Here is a 14,693-nt window from a genome sequence, read left to right as displayed (position 1 = left end):
TGAACGTTTTAAAGCAATATCTTACATCTTGAGCGATGAAGAGTTTGAGCAATCTGGTTATTCGCAGGAGAAGCTGCGCAACGAATATCACGTTTTAACTCCTTCAATCAATACACAACTGTTACAATGCGTCTAGAAATGATGATAGAGTCAGGACATTGGGACATTATTAACACACTTTGAGGAGTACGTTGCGGACGACACTAGCAATGAAGGACGGAAGGCAGGAGGACCATAAACTATCCTTACGCAAAAAACACTCCAAACAGCAACGCGTGTCCTCCAAACATATGATATCAGGTTGGGGTTTCCGCAGGGGAAACCGAACGAGCAGCATGTGAAGTTTCCTTTTATTGGTGCTTTGCCACTGATAGTACAAACGATATTCTAACACAAATCAGCAAATAACATACCGCTGCTCGAAAGATCTGTGAGCGTGTGTGGACTTCCGAGCTCTTCCCGGAAGGAGGAGGAGCGGAAAGAGCGCGAGAAGCGACTAAAAATCAATCATCATTGTGAACGACCGTCTTAATCGAAGATATCAATTTATACTACTACCCCCCAACCCAATCGCTGGCTGCGCGGGCTGTAGCTTGAGGTCCGGCCAGCGTTTCACATAATCCATTTCAAGTCTACTAGAGCGTGTTGTAATTAGCGAAACTCATATGCACAAGCAAACAAACACCGAGAGAGAGAGAGAGACAGACACACACTTTTTACTCCTATAACTTGTTTATTCCAGTTTGAACAAAAATTGTAGCCACGCCATCGTATGGTGGATACTTAGGATGCAGCTATTGGAGCTATCCAAATTTGTAGCCAGAAGTGCAGGGCCATCGATATCCCTTGAAGACGAACGAAAAAAAAGAAACCTACAAAACGGTGACTTTGTGATGCTTTTTGCATAAGTTTAGGCGCGTTTTTTTCACTTACCGGTGACAGATACGCCTAAAGGTATGCAATGTGCTTCACAATGCTTCACGCACCTGTCAACGCAGGGAAGGGATGCGACAGAAGAAAACAAAAACTTTGAAGAATACCGATTTCCATCTCCTGTGGTCGTGTTCCAAGTATTGAGAGTCAAGCAAACGTAGTGACGAAACTCTATTTCTCGAAGGTGAAGTATCCTAGTGATAATATTTACATTGAAATAAAGGTATTAGACCAGCGTAGCGTACCAAAGGTGATTCCATTTCATTGGTGAAATAATTTGTTTATTCTCGATGTTTGCATTCTCTCGTACACTAACTATTCTTACAGATCAGTCACATCGAGCGAGATGGAGCTTCCCCACAGTAAACGGCTACTACGGAAGTGGGGATGAGTTGGTCGACTTTTGCATCGGTGACAGGGCAGCATCCACGATGTTGAACCGCTGATTGCGGCTGAACATGTACCGGATCATGGTGCGCAGGTCGCTTCGGCGGCTCTTCTTCAGCAGCACGTAAATGTAGGGATCGAGCATAAAGTGCACCAGTATCAGTATGTCGGACACGCGGAACACCCAGGACAGCTTCAGCCGCATGGCAACACTGAGCTGTTGCAACAGGATGATTGAGATCTGGAAGAGCGGAATATCGGAGAATGAGTCGCGGCAAGTATAGTTGACCCAGTGGACTTAACTGACCATCTGCGGAAGCCAGCAGATGAGAAAGAACACACTGAGAACGGTCATCAGCTTGGCGAAGCGTATTTCCTCCGTCGTCGGCTCGTTGAACATGCGCATAATGTTGGAATCGGTAAAGCTGGACGATTTTGGCGTCTGGCTCATCGATCGGTTCAGCATCGGCGTTGGCTTGATCGATCCGAACTGGCGGCACATCTTTCGGTGCGAACGATACAGCACCTTCCTCACGCTAAGATTGCAGATCACGATACCCACGCAGAGCAGTGTCCCTGGGAAGTGGGAAGATGGCCAACAAAGCGAGCATTAATGTAGAAGCTAGGCAGCTAAATGCACGATCCATCTTACCAACGCTGAAGAACAGATACGCATACGCTACGTCGATCGGTTCGGTAGCGCTGCGATAGCGGACGCACGCTTTCTTCCGCTCGTCGAAGTACACCGCCAAACCCAAACAGTGGCAGAAACGTTATGAACGCACCGATACCCCACAGGATGAAGATCGATTTACGGATCAGATTATCCGTCACGTACTGGATGATGGAGAGAGGAAATACGGATCGCTTTATCGTCGCCATCTTTAATCGCGCCGTCCACGCGCCGCTTACCTTATGATAGAAGAATGGTTTCGCCAGCGCTATGTAGCGTTCGAAGGCCATGACGAACGCCACGCAACCGGAACTGATGCCGAATACACGCCAAATTACGCGCAGGATGCAAAAGTTGTGCATGTTCGCCTGTATCACGTCGGCCGGTAGGTAGAGATGCAAACACATCTGGACAAACATGCCGCTCAAACCAATCAGATCGTTCGTGAGCAAACATCTTGAGAGGGGATGTGATTTGGAGAGGAGAGAGATAAATGGATGGAAGAGGCATTAACGTCAGACGAAACCCAGCAAAAAGGACCACATAAAGGGACACGACACACAGCCGTAATGTGAAATTGAATTAATGGTATGTGGAGATGCTTAATTAATCCTAAAATGGTAAGTAAAGAGAATTCCATGGCAACGTTTCTAAACGCCGCGAACAGGATTTGAACGCATGACGGCCTCACAGCTAGGTTATCTTCTATACGGCGATCACACACGGTTATTGGACCTACTTGATGGTGAGCGTGTTAAATCGGAATAATTTTATCAGGTAGGCTTTGAGTTTTCAAGTTTAATATAATAATATTCCACAAGTTAGATATTACTTCAAAATCACATCATCCACACACATCAATTTGATTTGCTTGTTCAAATATCTCAACAACCACACACCGGACGAAACACTGATTGCCCCCAAATCGGTTTGTAATTCGATCCTTAATTACCAAACCGAATGGTGAAATCCTGTGAAATGGACTGAACGTAAACCGTACGGCTACATTCCCTTGAACGGACTTCATTTAATTTCCCTGCAGTCGTTTAATGTGTTGGCTATAAACCGTTTATCGCTTCACGATGATATTGATTTTCTGGAGCGCCCTAGTGGCCCCCCTGCCTGCAACGAGCAGTGCGCTTATGTCTATCAATCATCATAGATCGTGGACGTATTATGAGCCACAATTAATTGCTGACGGGCACAGCAAGCAACCAATAATAGCAGCGCGTTTGGTGTGATAACAAACCAAGTCAGTCAGCTAATTGTAATCGTTATGCTGCGATGTCTCTTGGAATCGATTTTCCGTTCGGAATTTTAAACAACTACAAGCAAGCAACGAGAACTTTAAAGCCGGATATTTGGAAGCGTTCTCCGATGTGTGATCTCAGTTTTCGAAGGAACGTGTCCGGCATGTAAAGCACCCCGGTTTAATGTTGTTTGGCTCGCTCGTGCAAGAACTTACTTCAGCATTAGCGCGTGTTTTGTGTTGCGCACGTTGCGCCACAGATGGATGAGGGCAATCAGATTCCCAACGCAGCCGAAAATGTACGAAAGCATCACTATCACCATGCAGGGTGTGGCCAGCGTGGGTGCTTTCTGTGTTTGATTGCCGGCAAGTACATCGGTACTGTTGGCTGTGGCGAGCTGTAGCGCTACCGAGGCGATCGTTGTGTACTCCGAACTGTAAGCCATTGCTGGATTTTGTTTTTTTTTTATCACGAGAACTGTATCACGCTTGATCCGTTGGCTGGCAATGCACCCTGAAGTTAGGCAATTCGCATTACGAACGTTCACTTCACACTGATCGCTTGTTTCGTATCGAGCATCATGGCGATTTTGTTTGTACGGACACAAACTAGACAACTTGAAGGCGTTGGCAGACTTCAACTTTGTCCACTTCAGGACTCTAGGAAACTTTCGCGCGCGCTTGCTCGTGCATCCGCACGGCATCAAACCAGAAGCGTTACTGAGCGCGTCTCTTCGACAACGCAACCGCGTAAGTCCGCAACACGCCAGGGAGTCTTTCGCGAAGGGGGCTTTCGATGGGGTGGGGATACGATTGTGTAGCTAGAGATACACTTAAGTAAGGATGGGCAACCCTCTTCCTGCGTCTTCTCTCCTTCTGCTCGCTATCCCAGGGCACGGTTTGTTGATGATCGTTGGACTAGCTTTATTGATCGTTTGTATTTAAATTAAATTGCAATACGATACATTCTATCACCTTCGCTGTTCTCCGCTTCCCCTTCCTGGATGCTCCATTGTTTTACCGGTTTTGCTCTCCATAATTTCAGCACCACTCGCTATCGGCAACAATGACCGGTCGGTATCCTGTGGCGGGTGGGATGAGCATGGAATGGGACCAGCGGTAGAAAACGCACCTTAAAGATAAGAATGCAAAATCGATCCAAGTCGGTCGGCGAATTGGTGCAATGTTTGTCGCTGTCTCGGTGTGCTGCGGACGGGCGGCTGAATTTGGACGCGAACCGTTTTTGCTCGAAACGGAAATCGACCCTTCTTTGATGGTGCTGTTGTTACTGGAGCGATGCACGCCACGAATTCTTATCGTTGTTGGAGGGAGGTTCTAAGGGGGTGTGGTCATAAAGCAGCGAAGGCGATTAGCTAGCGCTTCCGGTCTAGGTAGATGAAGTGTTAGTTTAGCAGCGCGTTCACACGCTCTGGAATTGGTTGGGGAAGTTTTGGATGAGGAATCGTAGTTCATTGATTGAAGGGAGGTCAATACAAAGCGTCAAACGATTCGGAGTAATAGCGTCCAGGCACGTTATCATTAAAGACAAGTGGCAGACATTCTGGGGGGCGATTATTGTTTTGGTGACCTTGCGGTTAAATCGTCCCTATCGGTTTCGAAGTAAACAGGGATGACATGTAAATGGTCGTAGAAGTGTTTGCTTACAGGAATGGCCTGTTGATTGGCTTTCGGATCGATGCACAACTTCAATGAGTACGCGTACCGTGTGAAAGGATACGATTAACTCTGGGGCTATGAAAATATTTTGGTTTGGTTTTTTCTTTTCCTTCTAGCTTCCGAACTCCATTCCAAACAATGACTGAGTACGCAATGCCAGAAAGGATAAAAAAAGAAGGACAGAATCGATCTTTCCGTTGTAGGAGGATTTTGTGATCGATTGCCGACAGCTATTGACACACGGCACAAAAAGCCGAGGTGCTCTACGGGATCCTCTACCGGTTGACAATCGACAAAAAAGGTCGACCAAATAAACAAGTACAAGATAAACTAGAGCCTGTGAAAAGTAAACAAAATCGATCGATCGTCATGTGATCTCGATTAGATGCAATCTAGCTTGCTTTCTACCGTGCTTCTACCTACTGGTTGCCATGGTTACACGGCGGCATGCTCTATTTATCCTGCAGTGATGTTTCAAAAAACCGACGCGTTGTATCAACAGCAAGGAAAGCATAGCGAAGCGAGCGATCTAGTAGCCCCACTTCCAATACACACCGTCGTGACGAATTTAATTTGATATCATTTTATAATTTTAATGAAATTTGTTTGTTATCTTAATTTCATCGTTAATTGGATTAAAGAGGCTTCCCGTCGGTTCGAGGAGCATTTTCCTATTTCCGTTAAACCCACCGGTGAGTAAGCATGAAGGATAGGGCACGGATAATAAAGAACCACCGAGAAGTCCTCGCCGACCATGGACCGGTGGATGCCGGGTGTGAAGGAAAAATCGACCGGAACGAACGAACACCGCCGGTCTCGGCAACTTTCGGCCGTGTGTTTCGAGTAAGGAATAAGGGCTTATAATTTCGACACGCTTCTCGAATTGGACGAGGGCCACACTCAGCTGGATCAGCGGGATCTCCGGGCTCGAACGGGCATTACGGGCTGTGCCATGGTCAACAGCTCGCCTTGATGTGGTGATGCTGATGAAGGCAATAAACAAGCTTCTTAAAGGTAGGTAGAATATATCCTCATAAAAAGGAGTATCAATTGCTTCCTTGTTACATCACCAGACACGCAATCGCATGCTGTTAGTTGCTGCCTTTGGAAGATAAGAGCTACAGAAAAAGGAGCTTCAGAAAGGGGTTGTAAATCTAACTCACGGTACAGTTTGCGCAAGCCTTTATTCCGGTGCTGAGAACTGGCTGTGCAAGAAGAAAAGTCTCCAGTGACAGTGATCGCTCTTGTTGACGTGTCCCGGTTGCAGGAATGATAAAGTCTTCAGCCACTTCCTGGGTTGGAAGCCGCACTATTGGAAGCTTATTAGGATGTCTTTTAAAAACCCTTGGAGAATTCTGGTGAGAGATCCCGCAAGCGATTCTGCTTTTGAAAGAAAGCATTCCATTGAGGAGCTGCTGTATGCGGATGCGGCTTGACGTTGGCGTGGGAGCGATAGGCAGCTTACCTGTCACTCGCAGAAATCCCGAAGGAAATAGGAAGGAAGTACGGATTTTGCACCACCATCAATCGGTCCTGTGGGAATTTGGGAAGTTTTTGAACCTCTTCTGTGGAAGAGTTCTGCCTCTGGCTGTTGTAGCTTAGGGCCTTCTTAAGTTAAGTATCTCTCAGGACTTGCTCCTGATCAACGCTTCTTCGTGTAAGCCACTTAAGAATCATCAAAATCAATGAAGAATTAATGACCCATCGGAGTTCTACTTTTCCGCAAACATTACGCTTGCGTGGTAGCATGAGCTAGCAGATTCCATCGACAACAACTCCGCAACCTTTCGACCATCATGATGAAGCAGTTTGCCATTGTATCCCGTCCGTTGGACGTTGGACCGGCTGAAAATTGCATGCACATTAAGGTGATCTTCACCCAGCAGCTAGACAACGTTCCCACGATTTGCCGACGTTCCCGGTTGCCAGGATTTTTACATCATCAGCAACAAACAGGGAAACGGTGCTCCTGTGGTGCAAAATGGAGGACCTCTTTCATTCACATTTCTGCATTCCTTCGCCACGGCGGGTGGTGACAAATTCAAATCCAATAGCGCTGGTAGTACCCACTCCAGAAACGCTCCAGGGAATGGGACGCTCCGAAAGTCAAGTGAACGAGGAGCAGCCCCGCTGCGCGGTACATGCGAAGGGCCCGTCCTCTAGGGGAGGTTTTGTCACCAGGCGCAGCGGGAGCAGGACACTGCCAACGAGGCGGACAGGTTGGTCGGCTAATGGTCCGTAGCGTAGTTTGCCCGTCCGTTCGTTCCAGAAGCTCGCCGGTCGGTGCGATCGGTGCGGCTAAGCTATTTTGCGCCCGATCTGCGTCCCTCACGAGAACGATGTCCTTTTTTTTCTCGGTGGCAGAAAGGACACTGAAGGAATGTGCATTGTCGAGCAGCGGTGTTCGTCTGCCATGAATGGAACGGAACAACACAGGTCCGAATGAATGGAGCGAAGACACTTTTCATGAATGGGCAGCACAATCGAGTGTAGCCAACGGTTGGCAAATGGGAAACCATAAAAGAAAAGTAACAAAATGATGCGTTCGAAAGCATAAAACACGCTCAATGTCAGCCGGTACCTGTGCCAATGCGAAAAGGATCAAGCGAGCCTGCTTTGTTCGATCGGTTGATGGTTCAGGTAGTGGGAGATGATCGTACCACGCTACACACCTCCCTCCTCCCCGTGACTTGTTTCGTCCTTTCGATTCAAGGATTCATTGAAGGATACGATCGAGACCTCGAAATTGCTAACAAACCTCGCCAGACAGAGCGTCGTCGGTCGTGCATCACCTCACCATCATTTGCCGACAAAAGGATCAAAAGCGAAGGTGAATCGGGACCGTTGTGTGAGTGTAATGATAATAAATTAACTTCCCTCTTTGAGCAACCAAACATAACACAAATTATAACCGAGAGCCTGTAGCGTCGCTACGAGGACGACGACGGACGAATTTCGATGTTGTGAGGGTTTTTTTTCGAAATCCAAGGTCTTCAAGGATACTTCACAGCTTCAAACGAAGGAACTGAAGGGATACTTTATTGATGGAAGTTTTATTTCTTCGAATTTCGCTTTAATTGAGGACCGGGCGGATGGTGAACGGTGGTCCAGGGATCGGTCAGCGATGGTAGCGCAAGGGATGTTTGTTTACATCGCGTGGCGTGGTCTTTTACCGCCTTGCCGTTGCTTTGCTGACCATCGCCAAGCCGTGGCTTTAGGCGTGTAAAGGTTGGTTTTCCTTCGAGGGCAAATGGCCGTTTGATGATAAATCGATACACCGTCTTTTTCTTTGTGCGTTGCGGTTTTGGATTAGAGTCTCGCTTCTATTTTTTTTTTTTTGCTTTACACGCTACATTCAATCGTTGATTTGTGGTTTGTTGACACACGGCGACACAGTGGCGTCGATAATGGGAGCTTTGTGCGGGCCACGATTGGGAGCGCGCTTGTTTATTTTGAGTTCCTTTCGGGGCCATGGTTCGAAGTGCTTAAGGGCCTATTGCGTTTTAGCGTTTGGGATAGCAATTTATCGCGTCAAAATGTGCTGACGATGGTGGGATGATTAATTGGAGGGTAGAGTGTGGACCATGCTTGCTCTAGGATTTTGTACGAAGTGAAGATTTGTTTTCGAAAGGAGAGGACTTGTAGAATCTGCTCAACATTTGATTAGCGATGTCTCTTTAGAGCTCTCAACGACATCACAACCATCCTTAGTAGAAATCTCGACTGCTCGACTCTCAATACGCAGGACCAATTTTTCGGGATTTCTCAAAGTTGGAAGTAAGATGCCAGTAATGCCAGTTCCTTTAAGTATTCCCTCCAATGGCTAAAATAAACATTTAAATTGTAAATAAATTAAATTCTTCAGATGAGGATATCGCAGACCACACAGACTCACAGTGGACCAGGCTCAGAGTGGACCTCGTGGTAATAAACTCCATCGAACCACTTTTGCTAATCCGCTTGATCCGTGGGTCACGTGTAACGGCGTAGGAAGTGTGCCAACCTGTTTGCTACATCTTTATCAATTATCCCTCTTAAATGAAGTCTGCAAAGCCTACAAAGCCAAAGCAAGAGTCTTCCGGTTGGTTGGTCCGACTGATCTTGCCGATCGTAATAAGCAGCTTAACGAGCAGCAAATCGACCGCCCTTCCGACTCAACCCGCTTCACTGTGTCAACAACTGCCGCCTGTAATCCGGTCCAGACAGCCAGGGACCAGGATGTCTTCCGCGTCCCAGCACACAATGGAAGCACACCTTCGTACAGGACCACAATGCATGCTCACTTAAGCGCATGACTGCGCCTGTTTCCTTGACCTGCGCCCCGGCAATAGTTCCGGTTCCTGTTGGCCGTTCCTTCTCGTTTTGCTTCCCGCACCATTTTCGCCCACACAATTGATGCTTGACACGGGGGGAAAGTGGCCCTCGTCATAAACGTCATCAACGAGTGCCTCACACGAGCTTATGGAGCTTATCGGATTCTGGTGGTGTGCTTTTTTTTTCCTTCAATGAAATGTGATTATCATGCTGTCCGTGGTTGCAAATAGCTTGTTCACCCATGTTTCCTTGCGCATAATAGCCGAACCCCGTGGTACGTCGACGAAGCCGGAAAATCGAAATTGGCAACTTCATTAGCATCGACAGGATATAATAAAAGAATCAATGGAGTGTGTGTGTGTGTGTGTGTGTGTGTGTGTGTGTGTGTGTGTGAGGGGGTAAAAAACATTAGAACCGGATCCTTTTTGACTTTTGGGCCGGATTCATTTACACACCCTGTCTGTGGAAATGGATCGGAAGAATAGGCTGCCATACGGGGCGAGGAAATTTTAACATCCGCTTCCGATCTGCGTCTCTCACTCTCTCTCTCTCTCTCGTTCCTCATCATCATTAGCTCCCGCTCGGCTAGTGAAGCAAATGAATGTGCAAACAGTACAGCAACTTGAGCAAATTTAATGGGAACAAAATGCTTGTCAGGCTGCAGACGGAACAGCAACCGATATAATTTGGATGATGAGCGTGAAAATTAAAACTCAACCTCACCGCTTGTGGCAATGTGGAAGAAACAAGCTTATCATTTCCGCCACGAAAAGTGCAACCGGTTCGATGGGATACTAATTGACCCTGCCCTTGAGGCGGCGGTAGAAGTGATGGAATATCTTTTGATAGGTAAGCTAAAGATGCCTAGTGTTCGTTTGATCGATGATTTGCTAGAAAAGGAAAGGGCAGACTGTATGAAATGCTTAACGAATTGAAGCTTTTCTTTTGTCGTTTGGAGATATTTCGTATTAAAATTGGAAGTTTTCCTGTTTTTGCGATCGATTCGATTTAATCGTCAATATGATCTTTTAAATGGTGCGGCCCGGTGGTAGATGCGATAGCGACGCCGGTCTTCACACGGCAGGATCGCGATTCAAATCTCATCTGGGTCGTTCCACCATTACTGTGCTGTATCAATTAGTCTAGTACGCCAGAAATGGCAAGCAATGACCTACGAGGTCGTTCGGACAAGAAGAAAAAGATCTTCTCACAATCTTCCACCTTAGATGCGCTATTTTTATAGTACGATATGAATTTACGTTCAAATTAGGGTTGCCCGCTATAACTGAAGTTATGAAAGTTTGCTGTCCACTCAATTGATGGTCTTATTTTGACCGGAAGTCCGGCGAACGGCTCAAAACATAAGTTGAGAGATCTTAAGACCTTGTCCAGCTATAGCTAGTGAAGAATGGAGTCGATTATACAGGAGACCGAGTACTTTACGATTCACTAAATTATTGACCACATCGTAGAATCCTTCTTGCCCGTCAACTTGCCCTGCTGAAGTTCTGAAAGAACCTCTGGGATAGCATTGCAGGATATTGATATTATATTATATTATATTTAACTGGCGGTAATTCATATTTCACCTAGATCTGTATACCTCTATAGACATGAGAGTCCTTCAGATGTTCAATAGCTGCAACAGCGAAAATAGGCAAAGAATTATATCTCTATACAGATCACAGATCAATCTTGAGTTATGTGTGATAGCAGGCTTAAAAGCTAGGCACATGATGCGAGATGCCAAAAATATTTCGCTAAAAAGGGGGAGGGGGGGGGGGGGTTATGCGAAATCTATCCGTCAAAAAGATTTCGCCTCCTTGAGCTGAAATCTCGGAAAGATTTCGTTTCTCTCTAGTGCCCTCTCGGTCACATTCTATGCGTTGCCATGGTAGTTTTCGGTTGCAGAGAGAGATAGCATGAAGTGCTCTAAAACACGCGGGTAGATGAACCGAAATGTTTTTGACGTAAAAATTTCGCCAATCCCCCCCTTCTAAGCGAAATCTTTTTGGAATCTCGCATCATGTAGCCTGACTTTAAACCTTGCAAAAGAGGGCTTATCGATAAGAAACTTGCTCTTTCGATAAGGACAGGTTCAAGCTAAGCAAGTTGATGTTAATATGGAAGTATCCTCTTTATAATGCTATCAAAGGTAGATGTGATATTGAAATGTTTTGCATGTTTTACCAATACTCTTAAATAACCCGTAAAGCTTGATTGTTTTCGTATAATATGCGTTTATTAAAAATATCTAAACTCGTATCGCAACGTATCTTATAAATTCACTTCATTTCTCTCCCTCTCTCTCTCTCTAACGTTTGTTATGTACAACGAACTACGGCTTCTATGTACAGAATCTTCACTGGGTTGTGGCTTAGAAAACAGCTTAAGCGGCTGCCTAATGCTGATAGGCTTTGCTAAAGTCCCACGCTTTCTCCTGCTGCTGCTGCTGCTGCTGCTGACTGCCGACGGGAGAACCCGTGGTCCGTTCTTCCGACGCGCGCAGGAGTAGATCCTCCGAATCGGAACCTCCGCCACAGTGTGTACCGCGGCAACAGCAGTGCTGACCGTGCTGGTGTTCCTTCGGCGAATGACGACCTCCCGATGTGGACGCTACTGCACCAAGTTCGGCCCCAAACGGAGCATCACCCTTCTTGCGCTTAACGCGACGGTTCTGGAACCAAATCTTGACCTGCTTCTCGGACAGTCGAAGCCGCGTGGCGATCTCGATGCGTCGCAGACGGGTAAGGTACATGTTGCCGGCAAACTCACGCTCCAGCTCGAGTAGCTGGGTGCTGGTGAAGGCCGTACGGATTCGCTTGCTGGACAGCTCGTCATCGATGGTGTACGTTTGGGAGAGATCGCTGGAGCGCGTTGGCGAAGGACTCCCCGAAGGAATGGTGGGAGCTGCAGCCGATACACTGGCACACGATGGTTGAGGTTCGGTGGCGGGACGTCCGGTGACTGTGTACGGGGCGTATCGCTCCGGAGTCTTTTCGCAGCGGTACAGTTTGCGGTAGTAGTCCTCCTTGGGGGATAGCTTCGGCGGTGAGACATCCGTCGGTTGGTAGAGCTTCGGAGACAGCTCGAGTTTGGCGTCCGATTGCCAGAACGGAACTATGGGCTGGTTGGTGGGTGTGTGTGGCAATGCGGTCGAGGGTGGGAACAGGCTGTGCTGGGGATGATGTTGGAGCATGTGTTGCTGTTGTTGCTGCTGCTGCTGCTGTTGTAATCCGAGCGAGAACAGATAGCTCCCAACGTAGCAAGCCGAGTAGGGCAGTGTGGCACCCGGCGGAGTCACTGGGAGTTGTGTGAAGGGTCCCGCATAGGGGAAACTTTTCTTCACCACTGGCGCTGGCTTATCACTGATCAACGAGTCCACTAGAAACGATCGCGACATCTTGGCTGACAGTTCACACCGCGAGACACACTGAGAGGCACTGATGGGTTTTGGAAGGATCACAGAAACTGTTCAATCCGGCACGAGATATTCGGGATGTCTGATACAGTAAGAACTTCACCTCGTTAGCTCAAATCTTCGACTGAAGTGAAGATCCCATGGTGGGAAGGGTATTTATAGTTGGCCTTCAGCGCAACCCTCGGCAAGTCCTTTTTCCCCTTCTTCGTTCGAAACCCCCCGCTCGAATCGGAAGCTGCCATTGGTCGAGCGGTGCGGGCAATCGATACCTGCGGAAAACCTGAAGGGAGTTTGTAGCATCCCGGTAGCAAAGGGACGATAGGGCATCATCCCCTGTCTCAATACAACGCCAATTCGTCACCTACCTTAACAGATGGTCACAGCCGCTCCCTTCCCTTGCCAGCGGTTGCCGCCTGTGTCCTTCCATTAGCGATTCATTGGGCTAGGAGAATTGTGCTATAAAAATGTTGAGGCAAAGGTAGTGAGGGATCTTCTGATCTGCACACTTCACCTTCAGCCAAACTCCGCCCTACGGTTGAAGGACTCAAGGTTTGTAGGGCAAGAGTGTAGCGGCAACCGAAAGGGAAGGCTCAGCACAAAGGCTTGTTGCCTATTGCCTGGAAGAATGCATTTTCGACGACTTCGGTAGACTTTTCGGCGCGTCACAACTTGCAGCCGCCAGTGTGTCTGGGACGGTTTTTGTGTGGAGTGCCTTTCCAGACGGAGATGGAGTTGGGCAGCAATTGATGACTCGTGTCTTGCGACTGTCTAGGGTACTGGGAAGATCGGTGACAAAAGGGCACGAATCAAAACAACGTCTTTGTGCGTATGTCGATAAGAATTTAAAGTTGAGTTAAATCCATTTGATGCAATTAGCTCAATTCAATGAAAATTATTAAAGTTAAATGTTCGGTTTGGCTTATGTCTGATGCTTATAAGGTGATCATTATTTTTCGCATAAATTCGATGTTTTTTTCCTCTCGAAATAATTTTCATTTACGAGTTATTCAAATTAAAATAAATTTAATCTTTTCTCCTGACAATAGATAAGTTATTTTAGTAAATCAGCTCATCCTTCCACATAAAATAACGACGAGTCATTCCGGTTTACGCCCGACTTGTTAGACGATCATAATAGCAACAACAGCATCAAAACCTAAATCTGGCGGCTTGTTTTCCCATTTACAATGCGGCACGGCTACCAATCCCAGCGGTGAAAGGATTGAAAAGAATCCACATATCCTTTCTTCTTTTTTGCAAATTGGTATCACAGAACAACGAAGCTGTTCTACACAATGGCAAAAATAATCCTTTCGTTTACTGTGCCATTTGCACCGAAACGGAAAGATGCATTGATGATTGAAGCGAGATGAGCTGTACGATCTATAAGAAAACATTGCAGTTATGGTAGAATGGATGCGAATGGCGTCGGTTTTTTGTTGTTGTTGTGGATGTGTTGAAAGCAGAAGCCAAATGAATCGAACGCGGCGGATTATCGTCAGTTGATTGTTTAGCGGGAGGCTTATCTGCTATGAAAGAGTTGTTTACTGTTGATGGAAAATGAGAATGATCGCTATCATCTATTGGGTTTTTGTGTAGAACTAAAAGCGTTAAAATTGCTCTACTATACACTGTTTGAAAGTCTCCTATAAATTTATTCCTTTATTTTAATGTTATAGCAAAGTGGGAACTCAACTCTCGCAACTTCTCTCAACTCAACAGAAAGGACTAAATTTGCGTGGGAAGAGACACCGTGCTTCGATCACAGTGATCACAACGAAACAGTTGATCTTTATCGCGACTCGAGTCACGACGGCAAAATTGCTTCAAATCAGTCCCGGTCCTCGCTTCAAGTGGTAAGAGCCACTTCAGGACACACAGCCCGCTCTGTGAAAGCCTACCGACGCAAACCGACTTTCGTGGACGTTTTTTTTTTGTTTTCCGTTTGTTCGAATGCTTTCTTTTGCTCGAGCAGTTTACAAATCATTTCTGGGTGAGTTAAATCTGTAGAGGATCCTTTCACCTTGCCGACAAGCAGT

At 46.7% G+C, this 14,693-nt stretch overlaps 2 protein-coding genes across 2 annotated transcripts; both read right to left on the bottom strand.

Annotated features, from left to right (window-relative positions):
• Positions 1 to 1,192: 1,192 nt before the first annotated feature.
• Positions 1,193 to 3,967, bottom strand: LOC118505698 (prostaglandin E2 receptor EP4 subtype-like). Its single transcript, XM_036041845.1, is given in 6 exon segments — positions 1,193 to 1,561; positions 1,628 to 1,896; positions 1,973 to 2,078; positions 2,080 to 2,157; positions 2,233 to 2,449; positions 3,459 to 3,967. Coding segments are annotated over 6 exon segments (1,413 nt in total). The 5' UTR covers positions 3,947 to 3,967; the 3' UTR covers positions 1,193 to 1,306.
• Positions 3,968 to 11,478: 7,511 nt separating this feature from the next.
• LOC118505697 (GS homeobox 2-like) lies at positions 11,479 to 12,790 on the bottom strand. Its single transcript, XM_036041844.1, has one exon. It carries the CDS (start codon positions 12,634 to 12,636, stop codon positions 11,635 to 11,637), a length of 1,002 nt encoding a protein of 333 aa, XP_035897737.1. The 5' UTR covers positions 12,637 to 12,790; the 3' UTR covers positions 11,479 to 11,634.
• Positions 12,791 to 14,693: the final 1,903 nt, after the last annotated feature.

The sequence above is a fragment of the Anopheles stephensi genome, chromosome 2 (assembly GCF_013141755.1).
Source record: "Anopheles stephensi strain Indian chromosome 2, UCI_ANSTEP_V1.0, whole genome shotgun sequence".
Classification (NCBI taxonomy): domain Eukaryota; kingdom Metazoa; phylum Arthropoda; class Insecta; order Diptera; family Culicidae; genus Anopheles; species Anopheles stephensi.
Note: the sequence above shows the minus strand (reverse complement) of the source record. Positions and strands in the feature narration are given on the sequence as shown.

What these genes read in the sequence shown, in the direction of transcription:
- LOC118505697 (XM_036041844.1), bottom strand. Translation starts at nt 12,636, where the DNA reads ATGTCGCGATCGTTTCTAGTGGACTCGTTGATCAGTGATAAGCCAGCG.